Source organism: Pelodiscus sinensis, chromosome 8 (assembly GCF_049634645.1).
Source record: "Pelodiscus sinensis isolate JC-2024 chromosome 8, ASM4963464v1, whole genome shotgun sequence".
Lineage (NCBI taxonomy): Eukaryota > Metazoa > Chordata > Testudines > Trionychidae > Pelodiscus > Pelodiscus sinensis.
This window is the reverse complement of record NC_134718.1, coordinates 67,679,709-67,704,868: the sequence shown is the minus strand read 5'-3', so window position 1 is coordinate 67,704,868 and position 25,160 is coordinate 67,679,709. Positions and strand designations below refer to the sequence as shown.

At 42.5% G+C, this 25,160-nt stretch overlaps 1 protein-coding gene and 1 long non-coding RNA gene across 7 annotated transcripts in view; one reads left to right on the top strand and one right to left on the bottom strand.

Moving 5' to 3' along the window:
- MXI1 (MAX interactor 1, dimerization protein) overlaps window positions 1-25,160 on the top strand; it is a 160,476-nt gene that overhangs the window by 7,039 nt on the left and 128,277 nt on the right. For 2 of the 3 annotated variants that reach the window (XM_075935510.1, XM_075935511.1), the window contains 6 exons: window positions 1,264-1,358; window positions 1,461-2,531; window positions 16,501-16,577; window positions 21,498-21,597; window positions 21,745-22,164; window positions 22,709-22,773. In XM_075935510.1, coding sequence (XP_075791625.1) covers window positions 22,115-22,164; window positions 22,709-22,773 — 115 coding nt within the window. In that variant the 5' untranslated portion in view covers window positions 1,264-1,358; window positions 1,461-2,531; window positions 16,501-16,577; window positions 21,498-21,597; window positions 21,745-22,114. Of the gene's footprint in view, window positions 1-1,263; window positions 1,359-1,460; window positions 2,532-16,500; window positions 16,578-21,497; window positions 21,598-21,744; window positions 22,165-22,708; window positions 22,774-25,160 lie in introns of those variants that run through there. The other variant, XM_075935512.1, reaches the window with a different exon arrangement.
- The window catches only part of LOC106732807 (uncharacterized), an 84,148-nt gene that overhangs the window by 14,894 nt on the left and 44,094 nt on the right, over window positions 1-25,160 (bottom strand). For all 4 annotated transcript variants that reach the window (XR_012905723.1, XR_012905722.1, XR_012905721.1 and 1 more), the window contains one exon: window positions 15,035-15,158. This is a non-coding gene — a long non-coding RNA (uncharacterized LOC106732807). The remainder of the gene's footprint in view (window positions 1-15,034; window positions 15,159-25,160) is intronic.

The following is a 25,160-nucleotide window of genomic DNA, read 5'->3' as shown; positions in this document are numbered from 1 at the left end:
GAGGAAGAGAAATTACAGCAAATGTGTTTTATAAAACTCTAGAAAGGATCTTAAACATCTTCTCTGTCTACCTCATTATTGGAATTTTAATGTTCACTGTCCCATGTTCTGCCAAAACTAGGAATACAATCAATTTTTTTCTTCCTTGTCTGTGATACCTGTTTGTAAATCATAGAGAACTATTGCCTATAGGAGCACTACCATTAGACAGTTTAATGTGGATGGAAATAAAGATGTTTGTGGTGGGTTAACTTTTCTTCAGTGGTGACAGCTGTTCCGTTTGTTAGAAGCAATCCATACAGCCAGAGGGTTATGCACAGAGTACGAGTGAGGCCCCAGGAAAATAATAAATGTATTTTATCACATAGCTCTGTACTTTCTCATAGGAGAATCACTTTCATGTAACATGGTGTAGTTATGTAAATGTTGGCGCTGTGTGCGATTTAAAACCTTTCACCCAAAGTTCTCAATCATTTTACAAAAGTTGGTACATTCTATTATCTTAATTTTATGCATGGAGGAAAACAGAGATGGAGAAATTAAGTGACTTACAAAAATTCAAGCAACAAAACACAGAAGTTAGATGTAAACCCCTGAGGAAACCTTGATTCCCAGTCCTGAGCTCTAGCCCCAGTAAATTATGCTGCTTTTTCATTGTATGACAATATTTTGTAAGTTAAATCTTAACTATTCTTCTGTATGTGGGTATACAATGTCTCAGACAACTATATTTTACACATTTAATTGTAAGCCACTGATACTAAAAGTCGTCTTTCCCATGACTGGTTTTATTTTTTTCATCTTTAAAATAAATTTAGTTGTTGGGGGAATAGGATACCAAATCATTTTTCTTTTGTTCAAGCCGTATAGGGCAATATTATGCAAATAATTAGAGATGAAATTCATATATTCCAAGGTCAGAAGGGCAATCATCTCACTTGACTTCCTGTATAACATATGCCATAGGGCTTTCCCAGAATAATTCCTAGAGCAGATCTTGTCAAAAAATCCAGTCCAGATATCAAATAATGAAGTAATGAAGAATCCACCACAAGTCTTGATAAATTGTTCCAGTCGTTAATTACTCTCCTTGCTAACAATGTATGCCTTATTTCCAGCCTCATTTTGAATCTTCAGCAGAAGTAGGGATCATCGTCTGAAACTGTAAAACTACCAAATATGTAAGAGTAATAACCATTTTTATCTCTCTACTGTTCATTCCTCAGATATATTATCAAAGTATTTTCATTCTCCTCCTTCTAGACTACTTGATCCTTCCTGGATTTGATGAATCTGGTTACGATCTGACGTTACCTGAAAGAAGCAATCTTGGGAGACTTTGTGCTGCATGTATCCGGGTAATTTGAGAAGCTAACCCTATGTTTACACAAGTAGTTTTCTGATAGCCAGATGCTACTTGGGGCTTACTTAAGCTGTACCTAATGTGCATTAATTCCTAGGCTGCAGGTTCCTTTATGACTGAGAGATCCTGGCAGTCTGCCCAGTATGAGGATGGAAACCACAAAGAACTTTGCTGACTCTTTCTGTGCCATCAGAACAACTCAGCACCATGCACGTCAGTTAGTACTAAAAGAGCGGCTCTGTTTGTTTTCATTGAATCTTTATTGGAAACTTCAACATGCACCATAATGCAGTTTCTTTTTTAAAAACACTTAGAGCAAGAAACAAGGTGTGGGAAGGACAGAAATATACTTGTCAATTTTCCTAAGTCAGCCTTTCTGAGATTTAAATCCAATTCACAGCTAGTTACAAAGTCTGACCTTTTTTGTCCTTTTCTTTCAGAGAGAAAATGGCTTTTCAATTCTGCCAGAATCCTAGTTATTGTCTCAGACCAGTGGAGTGGAAATTTGAATTTGATTATTTATATTCTAAATCATCTGTGTAAATGCATATTGTATTATCTATAACTTTTTTTAAAGTTTCCAACTCCATCATGATATAGAGGGAATAAGATATATACTCCCAACATACAAAGGTGTATATGGGTGGGGCAAAGGGGTTGTGTGAGTGTATCTATGCCATAGCTTCTTGCTAAATGGGAAATTGGATGTTAGCGAGAGACAGCATGCAAAGCGGCCTAATAAAAGATATAACATTTGGCGAGAGAAAACAGGCTGTTTTATAAAGGGGTTCAGCACCTTTTAATCTGCATGACAATGATCTCGTCTGAGCTTTCCCTTGACCATGCTGAGTTTGTGTCAGTGTCAAAAGCACTTGCAGACACAGTGAAGTGCATTTCCGCTGTGGGCCCCAATACATCTGCAGACCCCTACCATCTGCACTCATTGTATGCTCTGCAACCTCACCAAGCATGCATGGCTAAGCTAACAACTTCACACTCTGTGCTAAATCACATGTGTTGGCTTTAAAGGAGACGATGGTACAAATGGCCCTTTTGAAGAGCAACTTTTTAAAAACTGAATTTTCTTTACAGCTGGTGACTCGAGCTGATGGCCTGGCAGAAATAGATCACTTTTAAATGGAACCTGTTTAGGAATGGGCAAAAAATGGTAAGATTAACCACAATTAAAGATTGTGATTTTTTTTATTTTGCCCATGACAAGGAGATGCTGTTGGGGGGGTTAATGAGTGAGCTTTGTGTCAAACCCTTCTTTTAAAATAAAGCTGTAAATAAACCTCTCCAAATAGTATCTCTACACAACATAGGCTTACATTTGGCCCATTACTGTCTGATGGAGTTGCAAGACCTCTTCTCCATGTTCTGCAGGAGCTATGGTGCCCTCGAAGTGTGTGTCCGGCCTTCTCTGCATGATGCTCTTTGCGTTGTTTGATAGTTTTACTTTCAAGACGGGCAGTTTTGTTGTTGTTACTGACAGTTATAGATCTCCTGGTTAAACCACGAGGGAAAACCTTTGAAGGAAAACTCCCTCGAACCAGCCATGAGTTTGTTTGGGGTTTTTTTTTTGTCCATCTTCAATCTGTTTTCCACTTTTTAAATTGACTTCACATTGAATATATTTTGGCAGTCATGCTTAGAAGATTGAAAGCCAAATTCCAATTTGTTAGTATCTTTCATTTCTCACCATAATATCTGAGCACTGACCATAGGTGCTTGTCAGAAACAGGCATGGGCTTTTTTGGAGGGTAGCTGGCCGGGGGCGGGGGAGTGGATGGATTTGAACATGGCTTGAGGTATGGTAAGAGCCGAGCTTTTAAGCTTACAGTCACCTGACCCAGGATTGGCTGTTCTGCTCTGCTTACAGATATGTGCTCTTGGAGCAATCTTCTGTTTGGAGAACATGAACAACGAACAGTCACTTGACATTCTGAACTAATTTTTTAGCTGGGTTTTAAAAGGGTAAATTAATTGGACTCATAGTTTGGGTCTGATCAGCTTCTCCTTCCCCTGTCAAAAGTGATTCTCTCTGCCATATCTCTCAAATATCTGAAGCACACAAGTGGCTTAATTAATAACTGGAAAAATAAAATTAAATGGTGCAGCATCCAAAAAGGGGAGAGAAGAAATTCTAGTGTGTGTGGAACATTCCTCCATTTCTGTCTGTGTCCAGCATCTGAATTAAAGACCTTTGTTTTGTGTGGACTGAGCCATGCTCCCATGGAAGCGTTTGCATATGTTATTTTTTTGACAGCTGCCTCTAATTTGATAGATGTGATTAAGGGATTGATTTTAGGATTAGCCATTGTGACTTCTCTGGCCCAGAGGGAATTACAATACTTCTTAGCTCTCTTTGTTAACCAAAAGGCTGTCAAAGTTGTAGCTAGTCTAAGAGAGGTTGCCGTGTTCGTCTGTAACTTTAAAAACGATCAGTTCTGTGCCACCTTAGAGACTAACAAATATATTCTGTCATGAGTTTTTGTAGTAAAACCCAAATTGTAACTAGTTGAGCCCTTTAGTCTTGCTGTCTGTCTTCAGCAACTATACAAGACATTCCTATTGGCCAACCAGCTGCATAGACTGAGGAGCTTGGCTATAATAATCCCATACACTTTCCAGGGAGACAGAGACCATGTCAATTTCTTGACATCTTTTATCCCATTACTCCTCTGTTGTGTTGCATCTATTTTCTGTCTGTATGAATTACCTTTGACAGCCCAGTTAATTATGTGTACTGTTTGCTTTTACTTGGTTACAATTATTGGAGCAGTTATTTAAAAAGAATAATAAAATTGGGGCACTATTTTTATCTTCTAGAATTCTCAGTAAGAGGGTTCTTCTTCGAGTGGTCCCCGTGGGTGCTCCACTCTTGGTGTCGGGTCCCGTTCCGGCACCGCGGCTCGGAGAGCTGTCATAGCTGTGCTCCACCAGACCACGCATGTGCAGCGCCTTTGATCAGCCACGCGTGGTCCAGCAACCACTCAGTTCCTCTTACCCGCTCATCTGAAAAAGAAAAGAAAACAATTCCGGAACAGGGAGGAGGGCGGGTTGTGGAGCACCCACGGGGACACATCTCGAAGAACCATCGTTACTTCACAGGATGAGTAACTTCTTCTTTTCACAGCTCCCACATCACTTTATTTCTAACAGGTTTCTCATCTCCATCAGTTGTTACTTTTGTTAAAAAGTTTTGTTTTTCACAAGATTTTTTTTTTAAATTAATATTTTCTGTGTTGCCTTTAAAAAAAAATTGATGTCCTGGAGGAATACGACCTGGTATTACAACTTTTCCTCACTTGTGCTCAGATCAGCAACATATTTAAGCATGTGTTCAATCAAGTTCAAGCATTTGTGGGCAAAACCCACTCCTTGCTCATCTGAGGAAGTGGGTTTTTGCCCATGAAAGCTCATGATACTATTATATCTAATTTTTGTTAGTCCTGTAGCACCTTAGAGACGACTCATTGTTTTTAAAGTGATGAGATGTGAGCGTACCTGAAGGGGAAATTATCTATTGTAATGTGAGAACCACTCCATGTTTCTATTTAAAACTTTTGTCACAGTGTCAAATTTGCATATGAATTCCAGCTCAGCAGTTTCTCCTTGCCGTCTGTGTTTGAAGGTTTTTTGCTTGAGAATGTTGTGATACTTACGGTTAATTATTAGAGATTTTTAAATTAAAAGGCTAAGGCAAAACATCATAGAAGTTAGCAATGGAAAAGACTTATTGCGAGATCCATTCCATCCAGTCCTTAATTTGTGCCACGGCTCAGCTCTGGTGCCTCTAGGCTTTGCTGCATCAGTTACGAATATAAACATATTGCTTGAGTTCTTGCCCCCCTCTATCATTACAAATTTAAGCCCTGATTCCATCCATTTATCAATGCAGGTCCCAGGTCTCTTAATTTCTGCTGAGGCCAACCATGTACACATAGCCTGTATATCTGTTTATTAGCAGCTTTTACAATAAGAGCTGCTGTCAGAGATTTCCATCAGTATCCCACAATTTGCATCAAGAATCCATGTATAAACCTTTTTCATTATTGTAGCAATCTGCCAGTAAGCTGTTAAATGCTTGAAATTAACTTGTGTGTTCCTGGGCCCAAGAAATAGCATGACTTTGGTCAATCTCTCACTCCCAGTAAGCATCGTTGGATTCTACAGGCCAACTTCTCAGCTTGCATAAGTTGGCAAATTGGTATGGAAGTCTGAGTAGCTTCAGCCACTTCTACCAACCCTAGACCCCAGGGATGGAAAGAATGTCCTGCTTTAACTCCTTGTGACAAAAGAACTTTAACCCGCTGTAAGATAGCGGCAACTCCCAAAAGACAAGTGGGTATCACTTCCATCTGACCCACGCCAGTTTGCTATCATCCTGGCCCCTGACAAGGACAGGAACTGAGAAGTAATAAGACTGTAGGCACGGTGTTTGAGATGCTAAGCTGAGAGTCACCCGTGTCATGACGACACTATAGTGTGTATGAATAAAGCCTTAGGTTTAAGTGTCTTGCGAATAGTACAACCAGTTTAATAGCATCTGTGGCCCAGTGGCTAGCACACTGAACTGCTGAGACTCAGGAAACCTGGGCTCTATTCTACTGGCTTGCTGGGTGATCTTGGGCGAGTCTCTGCTTTGTTATATGCCTCAGTTTCCCCATCTGTAAAGTAGAGAGAATGATACAGCCCTTCATTGTAAAGTGCTTGGAGATCATCTCATACACAAGATAATGTTGCCTGTTTTCAACTTGACCAGTTCATCAAAGTTCAGGACCCTGGGGATGCACCAGTTGGGAGTAGAAATTGATTGTGTGGTATTTTCTTACATAAGAACAGCCATACTGGGCCAGACCAAAGGTCTATCTAGCCCAGTAGCCTGTCTGCCCACAGTGGCCAGCACTAGGTGCCCCAGAGGGGGTGGACCGAAGACAATGATCAAGCAATTTGTCTCCTGCCATCCTTCTCAAGCCTCTGACAGAGGCCAGGGACACCATTTCTATCCCCTGGCTAATAGCCTTTTATGGACCTAATCTCCATGAAATTATCTAGCTTCTCTGTAAACTCTGTTATAGTCCTAGCCTTCTCAGCCTCCTCTGGCAAGGGGTTCCACAGACTGACTACACGCTGTGTGAAGAAGAATTTTCTTTTATTAGTTTTAAACCTGCTACCTATTAAATTCATTTGGTGTCCTCTAGTTCTTCTATTATGGGAACTAATAAATAACTTTCCTTTATTCACCCTCTCCATGCCACTGATGATTTTATAGACCTCTATCATATCCCCCCTCTGTCTCCTCTTTTCTAAACTGAAAAGTCCCAGTCGCTTTAACCTCTCTTCATATGGGACCCATTCCAAACCCCTAATTGTTTTAGTTGCCCTTTTCTGAACCCTTTCTAAGGCCAAAATATCTTTTTTGAGGTGAGGAGACCACATCTGTACATAGTATTCAAGATGTGGGCGTGCCATTGTTTTATACAAGAGCAGTAAGATATTTTGTGTCTCTTATTTTCGATCCCTTTCTTAATAATTCCTAACATCCTATTTGCCTTTTTGACTGCCGCTGCACACTGTGTGGAAGTTTTCAGAGAACTATCCATGATAACTCCAAGATCTCTTTCCTGATGTGTCATGGCCAAATTAGCCCCCATCATACTGTACGTATAGTTGGGGTTATTTTTTCCAACGTGCATTACTTTACACTTATCCACATTAAATTTCAGTTGCCATTTTGTTGCCCAATCACTCAGTTTGGTGAGATCTTTTTGGAGTTCTTCAGTTTGCTTCTATCTTCACTATCTTAAACAGTTTAGTATCATCTGCAAACTTTACCACCTCACTGTTTACTCCTTTCTCCAGATCATTTATGAATAAGTTGAACACGATTGGTCCCAGGACTGACCCTTGGGGGACACCACTAGTTACCCTTCTCCATTCTGAAAATTTACCATTTATTCCTACCCTTTGTTTCCTGTCTTTTAACCAGTTCTCAACCCATGAAAGGACCTTCCGTCTTATCACATGACAATGTAATTTACACAAGAGCCTTTGGTAAGGGACCTTGTCAAAGGCTTTCTGAAATCTAAGTATACTATATCTACTGGATCCCCCTTGTCTGCATGTTTGTTAATCCCCTCAAAGAACTCTAATAGATTAGTAAGACATGATTTCTCTTTACAGAAACCATGTTGACTTTTATCAGAGGGGTAGCCGTGTTAGTCTGAATCTGCAAAAGCGGCGAGGAGTCCTGTGGCACCTTATCATATGCATCTGATGAAGTGGGTCTTTGCCCACGAAAGCTTATGCTCCAGCACTTCAGTTAGTCATTAAGGTGCCACAGGACTCCTCGCTGCTTTTGCATGTTGACTTTTGTCCAACAAATTATGTTCTTCTACGTGCCTGACAATTTTATTCTTTACTATTGTTTCGACTAATTGCCTGGTACTGAAGTTGGACTTACCAGTCTGTAATTGCCAGGATCGCCTCTAGAGCCCTTTTTAAATATTGGTGTCATGTTAGCTACCTTCCAGTCATTAGGAACGGAAGCCAATTTAAAGGATAGGTTACAAACCACAGATAATAGTTCAGCAATTTCCCATTTGAGTTCTTTTAGAATCCTGGGATGAATGCCATCCGGTCCCGGTGATTTGTTAACATGAAGTTTTTCTGTTTGTTCCAAAACCTCCTCTAATGACACTTTAATCCGGGACAGCTCCTCGGATTCATCACTCACAAACAACGGTGCAGATTTGGGAATCTCCCTAACATCCTCAGCCGTGAAGACTGAAGCAAAGAAATCATTTAGTTTCTCTGCAATGGCTTTATCGTCCTTGATTGCTCCTTTTATATCGCGATCGTCTAGGGGACCCACTGTTTTTTTAGCAGGCTTCCTGCTTCTAAAGTACTTAAAAAACATTTTGCCATTTCTTTTTGAGTTTTTGACTAGCTGTTCCTCAAATTATTTTTTTGCTTTTCTTACATTTTTACACTTGATTTGGCAGTGTTCCTTTCTATTTATCTCACTAGGATTGAACTTCCACTTCTTGAAAGATGCTTTTTTGTCTCTCACTGCTTCTTTTACATGATGGTTAAGCCACGGTGACTCTTTTTTAGGTCTCTTACTATGTTTTTTAATTTGGGGTATACATTTAAGTTGGGCCTCTATTATGGCGTCACTGTGCCTTTTAATTTGTTTAACTAACCTCCTCATTTTTGTGTAATTCCCCTTTTTGAAATTAAATGCCAGAGTGCTGGACTGCTGAGGTGTTCTTCCCACCCCAGGAATGTCGAATGTTATTATATTATGGTCACTATTCCCCAGCGGTCCTGTAACGGTTATTTCCTGGACCTGATCCTGCGCTCCACTCAGGACTAAATCAAGAATTGCCTCTCCCCTTGTGGATTCCTGTACCAGCTGCTCCAAAAAGCAGTCATTTAAGCCTTTGAGAAATTGTATCTCTGCTTCTCTTCCTGAGGTGCCATGTATCCAGTCAATATGGGGATAATTAAAATCCCCCATTATTATAGAGTTCTTTATTTTGGTAGCCTCTCTAATCTCCCTCAGCATTTCAGTGTCAGTATTGCTGTCCTGGTCAGGTGGTCGATAATATATCCCTACTGCTAAATTCTTATTATGGAGCACTGAATTACTATCCATAGCGATTCTATTGAACATGTTGATTCATTTAATATTTTTATGTCATTTGATTCTACATTATCTTTCACATACAGTGCCACTCCGCCACCCACACAGCCTGCTCTATCCTTCCGATATATTTTATATCCTGGTATGATTGTGTACCACAGACTTTCCTCATTCCACCAGGTTTCAGTGATGCCTATTATGTCAATCTCCTCCTTTAATACGAGGTACTCTAGTTCACCCATCTTATTAGTCAGACTCCTAGCATTTGTGTAGAAGCACTTTAAAAATTTGCCACTGCTTATTTGTCTGCCCTTCCCTGATGCATTGGATTCCTTTATATACGGTTGTTTGTTTGCGCTGGCCCATGGTTTGCCCTCTCCCCTCCTCTCTTTCTGACTACAGCTTAGAGAATCTTTATCAATGGATTCTCCTCGAAGAGAAGTCTCCCTCCGATTTATGTGCTTCTCCGCACCAATCGGCTTTCCTCCATCTCTTAGTTTAAAAACTGCTCTATGGCCTTTTTTTTAGTGCCAGCAGTCTGATTCCACCCTGGTTTAGGTGGAGCCCATCCTTCCTGTATAGGCTCCCACTCTCCCAAAAGTGTCCCCAGTTCCTAATAAACCTACACCATCTCTTCCCTACACCATCGTCTTATCCACGCATTGAGACTCTGAAGCTCTGCCTGCCTACCTGGCTCTGCGCGTGGAACTGGAAGCATTTCTGAGAATGCCACCATAGAGGTCCTGGATTTCAGTCTCTTTCCTAGCAACCTAAATTTGGCCTTCAGGACATCTCTCCTACCCTTCCCTACGTCATTGGTACCTACATGTACCACGACCACCGGCTCCTCCCCAGCACTACACATAAGTCTATCTAGATGCCTCGAGAGATCCGCAACCTTCGCACCAGACAGACAAGTGACCATACGGTTCTCCTGGTCATCACAAACCTAACTATCTATGTTTCTAACGATCGAATTACCCATTACTAAACCTGCCTCTTCCTAACAACTGGCGTTCCCTCCCCCTCAGAGGTATCCTCAGTGCGAGAGGATACCGCAACATCCTCTGGGAGGAGGGTCCCAACTATGGGATGGTTTCCCTCTGCTCCCATTGAATGCTCGGTTACCCATTACCAAGATAGGTTCCCCAATTATCACCTCTAATACCATTAACTCACAAACATCCCACTCTCCCCACCTCTAATATCATCAAATTCACAGACTCTTAACTTCCTTCCTTCCCCCCGCATCCCCCTCCTGTTCTGAAATGTGATTTGTCCTTTTCATATGTGTTCATTTTTTTTAATTGTATCCTTTGGTATATATGGTTGTGACTATTTTCTTCCACTATTTGATCTGAGAAAGTGGGTCTGGCCCATGAAAGCTCATCATCTAATAAACCATCTTGTTAGTCTTTAAAGTGCTACATTGTCCTGCATTTTGCTTCAGCTACCCCAGACTAACACGGCTACATTTCTATCACTGTTCCCTTGAGACTTTCATCCTCCTTAAGAGCACTGGGGTTCTCAGACTGGAGGTGGGACAGTGCTACAGTGTCCCAGAAAGTCTCATCAGCATAACTCTGTCTCCCTTAGCTCCTTCAGTTCAGCCACCCTGGCCTCCAAAGCTCGAACTCGGTCTCTGAGGGTCAGGAGCTCCTTGCAATGGGTGCACAGATACGCCACCCACCCACAGGGCAGGTAATCATACATGTTACACTCGACGCAATAAACAGGATAGCCCCCACTCTGTTGCTGGGCTTCTGTCTCCATTTTTCTTATGAAAAAGTTTAATTATAAACTGGGCTTCTTATTATACGTGTGGAATATAGATTATTATAAAAGTTATGTTTAAAGAAGCTCAGAAGAAACTAGAGCCCTCTAACCTCCCTCTCTAAACTCTCTCTCAAAACTCCCTGTTTGCTGCTCCTGGTCGCTGACTCACAGCTTTATAAAGCCCTGGTAGCCCCTCCCCCTGACTAAGGCTCAGCCAATTAACAGAGGCTTCTAGATTTCAAACCTTTAGAAGCTTCCAGCTGCCAGCCACAGCACACACTCCTTCAAATAAACAAACAAACCAAACAGACAAAACACAAGCTCAGCACACAGCAAGTAACGCCCCCCCCACACAAACACACACTACAGACAGCCACTTACCTCAAGGGTCCCGTATTTACTCCTCTTTTACCTGGAGAACTCCCTCTCAAAACTCTTATACAATCTAGTTTATTTCCAAGAAACGTACAAACTCCTATGTCTCTGAACACAGAAAAAACCAAGAACAAAAGGAGCAGTTTTTTAGCTTACCAGCCTGCGAGCCTCTTTAGCCAAAAGCAGACTCCAAAGCTCGCTCTCTTTTTTTTTTTTTTTTTTTTTTTAAGGGTCTTGCTGAGCTCATGGGATCCAGCTTGGCTTTTTCTCCTGTCCCCTTCCTCTCTGGCTCAGGTTGTGCAATCTCTCTTCCGGCACCTGCCTATCCAAAACAATACCCAGCCAAAAGTTCCTGGGCAGGTTCACACGCACCTTTTTCTTGGGTTGGGGGTTATGCTTACAGTTATGTTGACTAAGGGGGAAGTGCATACTTATCAGTCTCCATAGGATTTTAACTTAACCCCTATCCAAGTTTTAGCCAAGATTTATGATCTAGTTATTCCTGAAATACTCCAACTCAGCTTGGTTCTGGTCTTGGGCAGTTGGTACTTGGCTAGCAAGTGGTTCCTTGCTCAGATGTTACGATTCAGTAAAGTAACTCTTCTAGGCCTTGCCACTGTTACAGCTGGACTATCTCGTAATTTCATTCAAGAGGTAATTTTCCTTTGTCCGAGATCCCAGCTGCCTGTTCCTCTAAGACACTTGCCTTTCAGATGCTTGGTTGTGTTCTATATGGGAGAAGATCCATCTCCACTCAGTTCGTAGGAGTTTTCCTTGTTATCGGTTGGCATTAGGGGAGGGCGCATGGTTTTGTGACAAAAGCAATGGACTGGGACTCGGGTGATCTTCCTCAGTCACAGACTTCTTGTGTGACTTTGATTGTCACTTAGTCTCTCTGGGCTTCCATTCCCCTTTGTGTTCAACGGAGCTAATGGCCCTGCTCTACCTCACAGGGAGATTATGAAGACAAAACCCACTAATCATTTGAGGAGGCTTCGATACCATAGTAGAGGAGGACATGTCAGTCCTGGTACAGGGCTAGACAATTGTTTAACATAAGCCATTCACTGTAAGAACTCTTGTAAGCAAACCCATGAACGGAAGCCAGAGCACAGGACAGATTCTTATCACATTTTCCATCGTTTATGGTTTGTTAGAATTTTTTTCCTGCTCTCCATTGTTTGCAATGACTCCCAGTAAGGCTTAAAAATAAACCCTATTTCCCCGCTGGCTTTGTCTTTTTTCCATGTTGGCAAGCCTTGATTTCCTGTCCTTCTAGAACAGCCTGAGACCAAAGTGGCCTTTTTTCTTTATTTACTTCCTCCCTGTTTGTGTTCAAACATCGTTTGGTAACATCACCCCACGTGTGGGAACAGGGTTTAGTAAGTAACTGCTGAGCAGTACTAGTAGAGAGCGCACACGAGCCTTACATGATTTTCATAAAAACTTACCTAAATTAACCATTTGTGTCAGGGTGTGTGTGTGTTAATATATTAGTGAATGAGGGGTGGATTTTACTATGTGTGTGTGACATTAATACTTGGATCCCTGAAAGTGTTATCCTATAGTGCAGAATAGCCTAGGGAACCTAGACAATTTTGGGGCACTGGATTGGAAGAAAAAGGATACAGCTACACAGCAATCAAAGACCCACAGCACCAAATGTGAGCCTGGATCAGTTGATTATGGTTTCTGGGGCTCAGGCTGCAGATTCTGCAGTCCAGCCTAAACCTGTATGTTTCCTGCAGGTCAAGCCTCACAAGCCCCAGCCAGCTGATCTGCGTGTTAGGGATACATCTACACAGTCATTAAACAACCATAGCTAGTCTAGATCAGCTGACTGGGGCTCATGGGCCTTGAGCCACAGGGCTGTAAAATTCCTGTGCAGATGTTCAGGCTCAGTTTCTGAGGCCCCAAGAGGCAGGAAGATCCCAGACTGGGGTTCCAGCCTGAGCCTGTATGTCTCCACAGCAGTTTTTAGCCCAACAGCTTGAACCTCAGGAGCCTGAGTGAGTTGATTCTGGCCAGCTCTGACATAGGCCTTTTATTCCAGTATAGACATACCCTAAGGCTCAGTGCTGTGGGTCTTTAATTGTTGTGTGGATGTATCCTAAGGGCAGGTCTACACTATGGGCCAAACTGATGGGAGCAAGGATTGATCCAGCAGGGATCAATTTATTGTGTCTAGTACAGACATGATAAATTGACTGCTGATCGCTCTCCCATCAACTCTGGTACTCTACCTCAATTAGAAGTACAAAGGGAGTCAATGGGAGAGTGTTTCCTGTCGACACTCTGATGCAAAGATGCCATAGTTAATATGTTGACTTCAGCTACACTAGTCACGAAGCTGTAGTTATACAACTTAGACTGATCTCTGCCTCCCCCACTTCCTGCTAGTGTAGACAAGCCCTAAGAGACCTGGACTTTATTCCTGGCTCTGCCACTGACCAGCCATGAGACACTGACCAAGTCAGCTCCCCTTTGCATGCATCTGTTTTCTTCTCTGTACAATGGGAATACACTATACTTATGCTTCATTTATGAACCACTTAGCTATCTGGGATGGAAAGTGCTATGTGAAAGCTAAATATCTGCAGCTATCCTGCTAATAAAATTACGTCCCTTTATAGATGATCCTTAAAATATTCAGACAGCTGTTTTAAACCAGATGACTTGTCAGTGAATTTCATTAGCAAAACACCTTGCATCTGATTTGTTTTAAGGTTTGCTTTGGTTTTGGTATCTAGAATTATTTAAAGTGAAACTGATCAACAACTTAGAATGTGTAAATATTTAAGGAATATTAAAATCCATCCAGTTACCTTAGCATCCATATTTATCGCTATAACAATATTGGATGGTTCTACCTTGTTACTTCTATAAAGTGAGTATGTACAAACCTGTGCCCTGAAAGCATTTTATACTAAATGGCACTTCACACTTCAAGAAGAGATTAATTTTTAACTATCTGGCTCTTATTTGTAATATCTTGGGTAAAACTGAGTTTACCTGCCTACAGCCCAGCTAATTGTATGATGAGAGCCAGGTCTGGGTAGGTGAAATTTGCTATACAGCATGCAGTGTGTGACAGGGAAGGTGGTTACAACTGCTGTCCTATCCTATGGTCATAGCCCCTCCTCTTTAGTTAGAGCCCCCCCACCCCCCCGCCATTGGGTCTCGTTAGGAGGAGTATTGACAGCAGATGGAGGGAAGTGGTTATTCCCCTCTATTTGGCACTGGTGTGAGGCCACATCTGGAGTACTGCACCCAGTTTTGGCTTCCCCACTACAGAAAGGTTGTGGACAAATTGGAGCGAGTACAGCAGAGGGCAATGAAAATGATTAACAGACTGGATCGCATGACTTATGAGGAGAGGCTGAGGGATTTGGGCTTATTTAGTCTGCAGAAGAGAAGAGTGAGGGAGGGATTTGATAGCAGCCTTCAACTACCTGACGATGGAAAGAAGCTGTTCTCAGTGGTGGTAGATGAGATGTCCATAAGCAACCTTGTGCTACTACCCAGTCCACCAATCAACACTGGGTTTCTAAAGACCTGATTGTTCCTTCTTGCAGTTGGCTTTTATGAGTTTTTGCTAGCTGAGTCCCTACCTCATGTGTGAAGCAGCTGCTCCTTTGCTTGGTAAAGAACTAAGTGTCTCACAGATGCAAGGATTAATACATGATTGATACATATGAAACACCTTCTGTAAACGACTAACAGAAGCCAAGACACGTATTGTTCCTGCTCTGTGCAAGTGACATAGCTTTCCTCTTCTCCATGATATTAGTAGAAAGACTAATCTTTATAAAAAGCATGTACATTTTAGTGAGGGTGGAAAATATACTTCACACATTGGAATTTACCTGTCTGGAATCAATGCAGGAAATTGGTTGCATTATCCACTCTTGGTCCTGATCTGCTCATCATACTTGTTGCATTTTGACAAGTCAAGTTACTTAATCAGACTCTCACTGATCGAAGGGTCATCTGCAAAATCATACAAAAATGGGGTTGAGTCTCTTTTACGTGCCTCTTTATGATCCATAGAGGAGGACCAGAAGACTTCTTTGGTTCCTTTTTAACATGTATTGGTTTGAGCTGGCTTCTCTATTTTGAACATAAGAACGGCCATGCTGAGTCAAACCAAAGGTGCGTCTAGTCCAGTATTCTGTCTTCCATCAGTGGCCAATGCCAGTGGCCCCAGATGGAATGAGCAAAGCAAGAATCATCAAATGATCTATCCCTTGTCCCTAGCTTCTGGCAAAGAGAGGCTAGGGACACCATCCCTGCCCAACCTGGCTAATAGCCGTTAATGGACCTGTCCTCGAATTTATCTAGCTCTTTTTTGAACCTTGTTCTAGTCTTAGCTTTCACAGCATCCTCAGGCAAAGAGTACCACAGATTAACTCTGCATTGTGTGAAGAAGTACAGGTTGAAACTCTCTTAATTGGGATTCTCTGATCTGGCCACATCCGTGGTCCAGCACGGATGTTGCAGGACCAGAGAGTCCTGGTGGAGAGCTAGTGACAAGGATCCCTGAGATGTGGGTGTGTCTTCACTAAAGAATCAATTCTTTGGTCCCATCAGCCAAGGGTTAACAGAGCTTTTAATCCACATCTCTGAGACCACTTTTCCTCACCTCCCAAATTCTATGACAAAAGCACGGAAGGATAGTCTAGACATTCCTTATATTGATAAGGTGAAAAGTGTCAGAGGGGACCCTTTAAGATGACTTTCAACCTTTCATATGTGAACTAGTAACAACACATAAATAATATGGGGAGCACAATCTTTTTTTTCCCCTCCCCCTTTTGCAGATCAGTGCTGAAGAGGATAAATGAATCATAACAATGTGCGTCCAGATATTCAGCAGGTGTAAATCAGCATCACTATGGCAACTGCAGTGTAGCTGCACCAATTTATAGCGGCTGAGGAACTCTACTATAATTTTTGTTTAAAAGCTTTTCTTCCGGTGTTACAAGATTTTCCTACAACTCCCAGAAATATCTGGAGCTGTGATGTCAATACCGTGGTGTCCCACCCTTGTCTGGAGCCACTAACTACAAAGGCCTCTAGAATTAGACAGAAATGATTCTCTGCTCTGGCAGCTATTTGTGTAAACCTTGCTTATCTCTCTATCTGACCAGCAATGTTAAATTACACTCTGTAATGTATCGTTAAGTGCAACAACAATTAAATACCAATGAAACGTATCCCAGCCAACAGCCAATCCACAAGGCAGCTGGGGCAGACAGGTAGAAAATAATAATCTTCTTATTTATGCCTTTTCTCCAACCTCCATCTTATCTCTGTCTTGTCTTGCCTACAGTGTCTAGACAGCAAAATTTGAATCACTACTGAGCACGACTGCTGGTAATTGATTTGGCTGAGCTGCTACTGAGCATGGTAAGGAGGCAAGCAGAGACAGAGAAACTGTGTTCACGAGTGTGCTGAGGCGCGAATTCTAAGTGTGGCCCTTCCTCATCCCCACTCAAAGCCTGACTGCACTCAGGACCAGTTTATGTAACTAGTGACTGATGACGCACTTACTAGCCCCTTAATACAGTCCAAACAAGCCCTCCGCTTTCATTGACTGGTTTCTAGCACAAAAAGCCCCCCTGGGCATCCCACTAAGGAAGTCCGAGTGCCAAGGAATGATAGCATCCTAACAAGTTTCCGATGACTTCAAAAGATATTGGCCCTTAAGCTGGGGTGCCAAATTCAGGCCCTTTGGACAATCCCAGACCTAAAGCTACAGTCTTGGGTTACAGTTCTCTTCGTTGTTAGTTCTAGGGCTGCAGGCCCAAATACCAAGTCTGTGGGGTATTAGGAATGTAGTTGCTTTGTAAACTAATCGAGAATTGATCTTTCTCCTCCTATTGGAGAAAGGGGTTTATCACTGGGCTGAACTTTCCTGCAAGAAAAATAAGTGAAGGCAGGCATGCCCAGTTTTTGCACAAGTATAGTTTCTATTTACATACAACACTTTCTCCTCTCTTTCTCTGCTATTTATTAGGAACCTGGACTCCTTAACTCCAGTCATCTGAAAAAGTGGGCTGTGCCCACGAAAGCTCATGATACCATCCACATGTTTTGTTGGTCTCTAAGGTGCTGCAAAACTATTAATTTTTTAAAGTTTCCTGTTCACCACGCCCCTGCCTATGTCACATTCAAGTCCTTCCTTAAGATTCACTTCACTTTTCCCACAATTCCCATAAGAGAACCATTCTAATTATCTTAAGATGTCAAAACCCTCCTGTGAACATAAAAACAGCCATACTGTGTCAGAACAAAGCCATCTGGCCTGGTATCCTGTCCTCCCACAGTGGCCAATGCCACTTGCTTCAGAAGGAATGAACAGAACACAGGTAATCAGCTGATCATCCTGTCATCCATTTTCAGGTTCTGACAAAGAGAGGCTGAGAACACCCTCCTTACTCATACTACCTAATGGCTATATATGGACCTAACCTCCATGAATTTATCTAGTTCTTTTTTTGAACACTGTTACTCTTGGTCTTCTCAAATCTTCTGACAAAGAGTTCCACAGGTTGATTGTGCATGGTATGAAGAAATACCTGTTGTCTATTAATTTCATTTGTTTACTCCTAGTTCTTGTATTAAGAGGAATAAATATCACTGCCTTATTCACTTTCTCCACACCAGTCATGTTTTTTTAGACCTTAATCATATCCTTCCTTAGAAGTCTATTTTCCAGGTTGAGAAGTGTCATTTTATTAACCTCTCCTCACAAAGAAGCCATCCCATACCCCTAATTGTTTTTGTTGCCTTTTTCTGTACCTTTTCCAATTCTAATGTATCTCTTTTGAGATGGGGTGACCACATCTGCACACAATGTTCAAGATGTGGGCATACCATAGATTTATGGAGAGGCATTATGATATTTTCTGTCTTATTAAACAACAAGAAGTCCTGTGTCACCTTCTAGACTAACAAATTTATTGGAACATAAGCTTTCGTGGGCAAAGATCCACTTCTTCACATCTGACAAAGTGGGTCTTTGTCCACGAAGGCTTACGCTCCAATAAATCTGTTAGTCTAGAAGGTGCCACAGGACTTCTCGTTGTTTATGCAGATTCAGACTAACACAGCTACCCCTCTGATATCTGTCTTATTACTTATCCCTGTCTTAATGATTCCCCACATGCAGTTTGCTTGTTTGATGCTGCACACTGAGTGGATGTTTTCAGAGAACAATCCACAAGGACTACATCTCTTACTTGAGTGGAAACAACTAATTTGGACCCCATCATTGTACATGTGTACATGATGTACATGTAAGTTGTTTCTTCTTGACTTCCCTGTGAATCCCATCTTCATATCTTTTAGACTGAGAATCCTTTGAGGTAGGAACTCTCCCCCTTTGGGTTCTTATAGTGTTGAGTATTTTACTGGTGCTTGACAATGTAGAAGGATTGGAGTTGTGTAGTCCTGCAGGCTAGGTTGGCACAGGGTGAATCTGAGCATTTCTAAATGGCATTGTTTAGACTGGACGCTGATGAACCAGACTAATTTAGGCATGTTCATTTGTAAAGATCACGTATACAGGTAACAAGCATGATGGGGTTTACAAAGACCACACTGGGCCCAGAGGGGCTAAAAGGCAAGCTCCCACTGGAAGAGCAGATTAAAAGGGATTTCAGAAGACCAGGCAAAGAGTAATGGACAGGATGCTGGAAAGAGCCAGACAGACAATAGAGCTTGAGAGGCAACTGGAGAGTGGATATGGCCTACAGGCAGTGCGATCTCTCACCACCATCCGTTTTGAGATTCTGCTCCTTTCAACTTTTTTATTGCTATTGAGAGACTGCTTATTTGGCCACGGCCCAACTTGAAGGAAGGAAGGAACCCAGGGAAGTGACTTGGACTTGCTGCATGGATTGGAGGACCTGACTGATATTGCTTTCCACAGGGCCCTGGGCTAAAACTTGGTGGAGAGGGAGGGCCTGGGCTCCCCTACCATGCCCCTTAAGGCTGAAGCCCACATGCTGATGCAAAGCCAAAGATTTCCTGCCACAAGGTGAGGAACAGGCACCTCTTGACCATCCTGGAAAGGGGCATGTGGCCAGAAGTCAGAGGAGCTTACCACTGCTATTCCGGCTTGTGAGCATGTTATCACAATGAAACGAGGCTAGAATGTGGCTATAGTGGCTGAAGTAAGAACAGGGCAACAAGATTCCTAAGTCTTATTTCTGTCTCCGCCACTGATTTTCTGTCTGGCCTTAGCCAAGTCACTTCTCTGCATCTCAGCTTACCAGTCTGTAAAACAGGGGAAACAACTTAGATCCATCTCTATCATAGGGGCTTGGATGGTTTAATGCATTACTGTTTATAAAGTATTTTCCGAGTCTTCAATGAAAGTGCTCTAGATATGCATAGAAAATTACATGTGCTATCAAACAGTGAATAATTCTTCCCATATGATGTATTCCAATTCTTTCTGTTTATAAATTGTCCATAATCAGCTGCTGGTTTTCTCAAATTGATGTCATTGGCAGTGATTTGTCAGTGAATGTGAGTGACTACCCCCTGTTCCAGAGAGTGTTCATAAGCAGGTGGTAGTGAGTATCCACTGTATGATTACAAGCCATGGTGGATGTGTATGACCTATGGGCTCCTTGGTGCTCAGGTTCCTTAATATATTCAACATTCATTTTCTGTAGATAGTTACTTAAAATTCACCACCTCCATGTACGTTTCATCCCTGCAAATTCCTTTGCTCTGAGAGTTACAGAAAATGAATGCAGAAACGGGGCACACAGAATCTAGTGTGAAATCTGTTTTTCATTCAAGCCAATAGGCATGGAAAACATTTTCAGTTACTTGTCCAATTCTGTTACCAAGTTTTCATATAATACCCACTGCTACTTTCAGAACATCTCCCCCCACATCTTCTGGAGAGGCCTCTACACCCAGGCTTTGTCTACACTGCGAGGGGCTCATTAGCATAAGTCGCAATATCATTAGCATATTTTCTGCCATTTCTTTTTGCGCAAGGGGTTTTTGCCAGAGAGGCATAAGGATCTTGTGCAAAAAGAAACAGCAGAAAATATGCTAATGATTAGGGCTCACCAAGCCGCGGTGAGCCCTGTTCGCCAGCCGTGCTGTCCGGCATTCTGCACATGCGCAGATCGCCCGAACCTGGCTCTTCCGTCCGGCATTCTGCGCATGCGCAGATCGCCCGAACCCAGCTCTTCCGGGATGTAATCTACTCGCCATAGGCGAGTAGATTACATAGATTGTCAAACCCTGCTAATGATTATTGCAACTTATGCTAATGAGTCCCTCAGCATATTTTCTGCAGCACAAACTCGCAGTGTAGACAAAGCCCCAGGGTATATCCCAAGAAGAGATTTCTGCCTCCCAATGTGCACTCATATTATCCCAGCAAAGCCGATGCAAAGTGGCCACAACAGTGGACACTGAATCTCCATCTGTCACATGAGAATGACCTTTGCCTACTTCAGTGGCTGTAGTGAGACTTAATGCACTATAAAGTCCTTTGAGGTCCTTGGAAGAAAAGATGCTATAGGTCACTGGAATGTATCTTATTTATGTGTCAATAATAATGCAATCTCTTTACTAATAACATACTAAGAGCCACCACCATGTTTCATGAGGAGATGTCGAGCCTGTTATCTCTATATCCATGCTATCCAGATCTATCTCTAGATCCATGCTATCAGAGAGCAATGAAAAATGGGCATTGATGGTGAAGAACATCAGATTGTTTTTGTCATCTTCCTCTGCTGCTTCATATCAAGTGGCAGGACAAGAACAGAAATGGGGATTTTTGTAGCCAAACTCACCAACCATCCCCATCAGCCCTAGTTTGGTCTCAGCGGCTGTCTTGGTACAGGCATATTACTAGGATGGAAGAGAACAGATTCCGACTCTTATTTAGCAAGGAATGCTGCTCCAGGGCTGGTGAACACGTGTTCACCAAAAGCTTTGGTGGCACAGTAAGCTTCTAGTAATGGACATTAGATGGTCTGCCTGGACTTTTAAGATTTCAGGACCTATCTAGAGATCATCCAGAGTAGCATTTGATCTGTAAGGAGGCTCTGCCCCTTTGGGATTTACCACAATGATGAGTTCCATAATTTGAAGTAACCAGATGTGAGCAAAACAGTATCCAAACCCTGCTGAACTTTGTGGGTTCTGATTGAATGAAGCTTGTATCTGAACTGTGCCTTGTTTTGCCCATCTCTACAAATAACTTCTGCTTGGATAGCTAAGGGCACAGTTAAATACCATGGATCTGATCTTGCTGTTACAAAGCTTTATTTCTTTGTTTTTCCCCAGCAGATGTTGCTAACTACTGTATCTCCTTTGGTCTGAAGATGCCACTTGTGTAATGAGAGAAGAGCCAAGTACAAGGTTATCCAATTTACCTGCCTAAAAGGTAAGTCCTGGTGAAAATGACAGAGGGGGGGCTGCCTTCTGTGTGGCTAGTTCCTTGGATAAAGAAAGATGTTGGGAGGATATTCGTGTGGGGTTTGTCTTCTTCATTGTTTTACCACAGCTTAGTCCACGGTTTTCTTTGAAACAGTAAGGAGCCAGAGATGGGCCATGTGGCAGCAGGCACTAGTGAGCAAGAAATGAATCTCCACTCTGCAGCCCCTCACAATCACCACTGCTTGCACCCAGTACTTGGGGGAAAGTCTATATATTCGCTGGTGGGGAGACAGAACGGAGAACTACTGCGTTGGCCTTTGCTGAATCCAGAACTGGGTCTAACTTGACATTATCCTTTAAAGTGAGCCCTGGTGGCTGTGCTCTGTTTCAGCCATGTAGGTCTCCTAACTTGCAGAGCTAAACCAGAACCTGGCTCAGAACACAGCACATGGAGGAGAAGTGTAGCCTTAGATCTGAACTACACAGCCGGCAAACGAGCAGCACAGCCAGAACTCTCTGCTTCGATGCCACAAGAAACACTTGTTAAATTGAAGCAGGGTTTTCCGGAGACCAGGTACATAACCCCGTGTATTTCCTTTATCTTACTGATGCTGCTCTGAGCCTGGAGTTGGGTCAGTTTTGGGGGTGGAGTTCAGTTTTTGTTCCATAAAGAAACAGAAGCTTCCAGACTATGGCCCACCAAGCACAGAGCACTTGTATATGATATGAATTAGTTTCTTCCTTGTCCTTCATAACCAGTAACTGTGGATCATCTCACTGCAGAGTCTATTGTCAGTATATTAACTGAATTCCCCTAATGTTAACTTCCAGACCTTAATTGAGATGGCTTATTCAGCAATATTATCAGTATTATTTGAATTCCTGGAGCATCTAGAGCCTTCCAGTCAGAATCAGAGCCCCACTGTGCTGGGTGAACAAATCAAACAGTCTCTATTGGAGAGAGTGCTCAGTTTCTGAATTCACTGCTTTCTTCTTCACCTTGAAACCTCAAAGGCCTCTGTTCTTTAGAGAGACAGAAGCCACTTTGTGTTTAATATTGGTGTGTGTTTCACTGCTTTCCCACTTGCTTTTGACTTGTAATTTGCCTCACCACGCAGGTCCTTGCTGAGCTGGATGGCCTCCTGTGTTGCTCGCAAAATAAGGAGGAGCAGCAGCAGGTCAGGTCAGTGAAGGAGGAGCTACTTTTCAAAATTAACTTAAAAGCAATATCTAAAAACCTGGGAAGGCTTTGATCTTTCTAAATATTCCCTTTGTTCTATCGTTCGACAGTTCCTGTGTGCTTCAAAGGTAAGGTAACAATCCACCCTCTGTAGTCTTCCCTAAGCTGTGATCATAAACACATCCCTGAAATACAGTTTAAATAACTGAGCCCTACAAACTTAGTCAAGTAATGAAGATCTTTCCACTGTTCTTCTTGTTAAGAATAATAAAGTTCTGTCCTCATGGTTCTTCCTCCCTATGATGTAGTATTGACTGTTCAAAGGCGTACTGTGAAGTTTCCATAAATAACAACTAAGTAGTGTTGCCTCCTCTAGCCAGAGACAGCACTGGCTTGGCCTACCTCATGCTGCCCTCTTACTTAATGGTAACAGTGCAGCATATGGGGGAGAGAATAACCCCTCTGCTTTGGAGTCTTCTCCCTTAAGAAAATCATAATGGCTCGCTCAGCCTGGGACTCTCTGGGGAATGCTAGTTAAACCCAATGAGAAAGCACAGGACTGCAGAAAGCACCCAAATGCATGGGACTGCAGATGAGGGCACCTGCCACATTCCCTGTGCATGAAATTCAGCCACAGAGCAGGGGACCAGCACAAGGCCTATCTTTAAGCACTCTTTTGAGGACCTACGTGATGTATGAGTGCCCCTCTGCACAGGGATGAACATCTCCCCATATACCATAGGCAAAGCACGTAACCATTCTGTGAAATCAGTGTGGGAAGTTGTTTGTGGGATCACATATAGGAAGGTGAACACTAGTAAAGGAACTGGTGATTTCCGTAATCAGGGAGACAGCTTGGCCTAGTGGTTTTGACATTGAACTAGGCCTCAGGAGCTCTGGGTTGGGTTCCCAGCACTGTCACTGGATGAGCGTGGCCGAGTCCTTTCTCTGCACCTCATTGTCCCCATCTGTTACGCAGTGATGTGCCTGACCTCCTTTGTAAAGCGCTTTGATCTCCTGTACTGCAGGAGAGCGTCAGTAACCACTGTTGTTTTCAAACGAAAGATGCCAGTGAAATGTGTGGTGTTTTATTATTTTTTGATTGAAATACAAGATTTAATGAAAAGTTTCTATTTCCCACGGTTGTTCTTTCCTCTCTGAGGAAGAAAACAAGCCAAACAAAGCAGCCTCACCAGTGTTAGATAAGAGGGGTTTAGCGGGAAATGCTGGTAAGAAATGAAGGAAATTAATAGGCAGCAATAATTACACTGTAAGGCGCCCAATTTGTATTTCAATATGTCATTTACATAATAACAAAGCTGAACCATTTGGTAGCTAATGACACAGGCTGATCTCAAGGATTTGTTTTCTTGCAAGTAAGTTCCTTTCAATGGAAGCACTTTGATGTCTGTCAGCAACACATGCTCTTTTTGAGACAGTCTCTATTTAGTTATTGACACTGTGTCCAAGGACTGTTCCTCCCGCTTCTCATGCTTAGATATTGACAATGTGCCTAAGAGCTCTCTTCCCCTCCTTCCTCTCCTCTCTCTTCTCTGTTTCCAAGGCCAAGCTTGTGAGTCAATAATGGTAACTGGGCCAGGAAGGTGAAAGAGTCCAGACATCTTCCTTGGACCCAGTCCTGTTTTGTGCTATTAATGAAAACGGTGGATTTCTCAGCCCCTGGCCAATGTGCCCTATAAGCTGAGCCTTTGGGTGGCCACCTAGCAGCGATTCAAATGCCTCCCAGCTGAGTAGCAAAGTACACATAGCCAGAAGCATGTGTTTTTAATCTGCACATGCCTTAGTGCACATAACAAAATTTATTCTGCACATGGATGGAAAAATTTAGAGGTAACATTGCCTCTGGCCTCTCTGGACCCTGTGTGGCAATGTTATTTCATAGGTGCAGCATCTGTGCCTTTCACAGCTCTGCCACTGACTCATCTGCCATGCAACAAGTAAAAATCATGACATATCTGGGCCTCTGTTTCCCCATCTGTAGAATGGGGATATTTGCCTTGGTAAATCACTTTTTTGCATAAATGTACTCTGAGCATTGGGTGCTGTTGTTATTGGCCCAAATCCTGAAGTGCTTTCTTACTTTGTGTTCAGTGCTTACTCAGGAATAGTTCCCTTTGATTTGAATCGGAGTTAGTAAGAATGACTGCCTTATTTACACTGTTACTTGCTCACTGTATAGTCAACAAGGCAAGTACATAGCTTAAATAACACTTGCACTTTAAAGGGGTTTTTAAAAATTGATAGAGGCTGATGAAAATGTGGGGAGACAGGTTTCTTCCTGCATATCTGGTGGGGATACCCATTCTTAGTTCTTGCAGCTCAGCAATAACTCTCTTCCAAAGATACTTGCACTAGTTCTTAAAGAATTA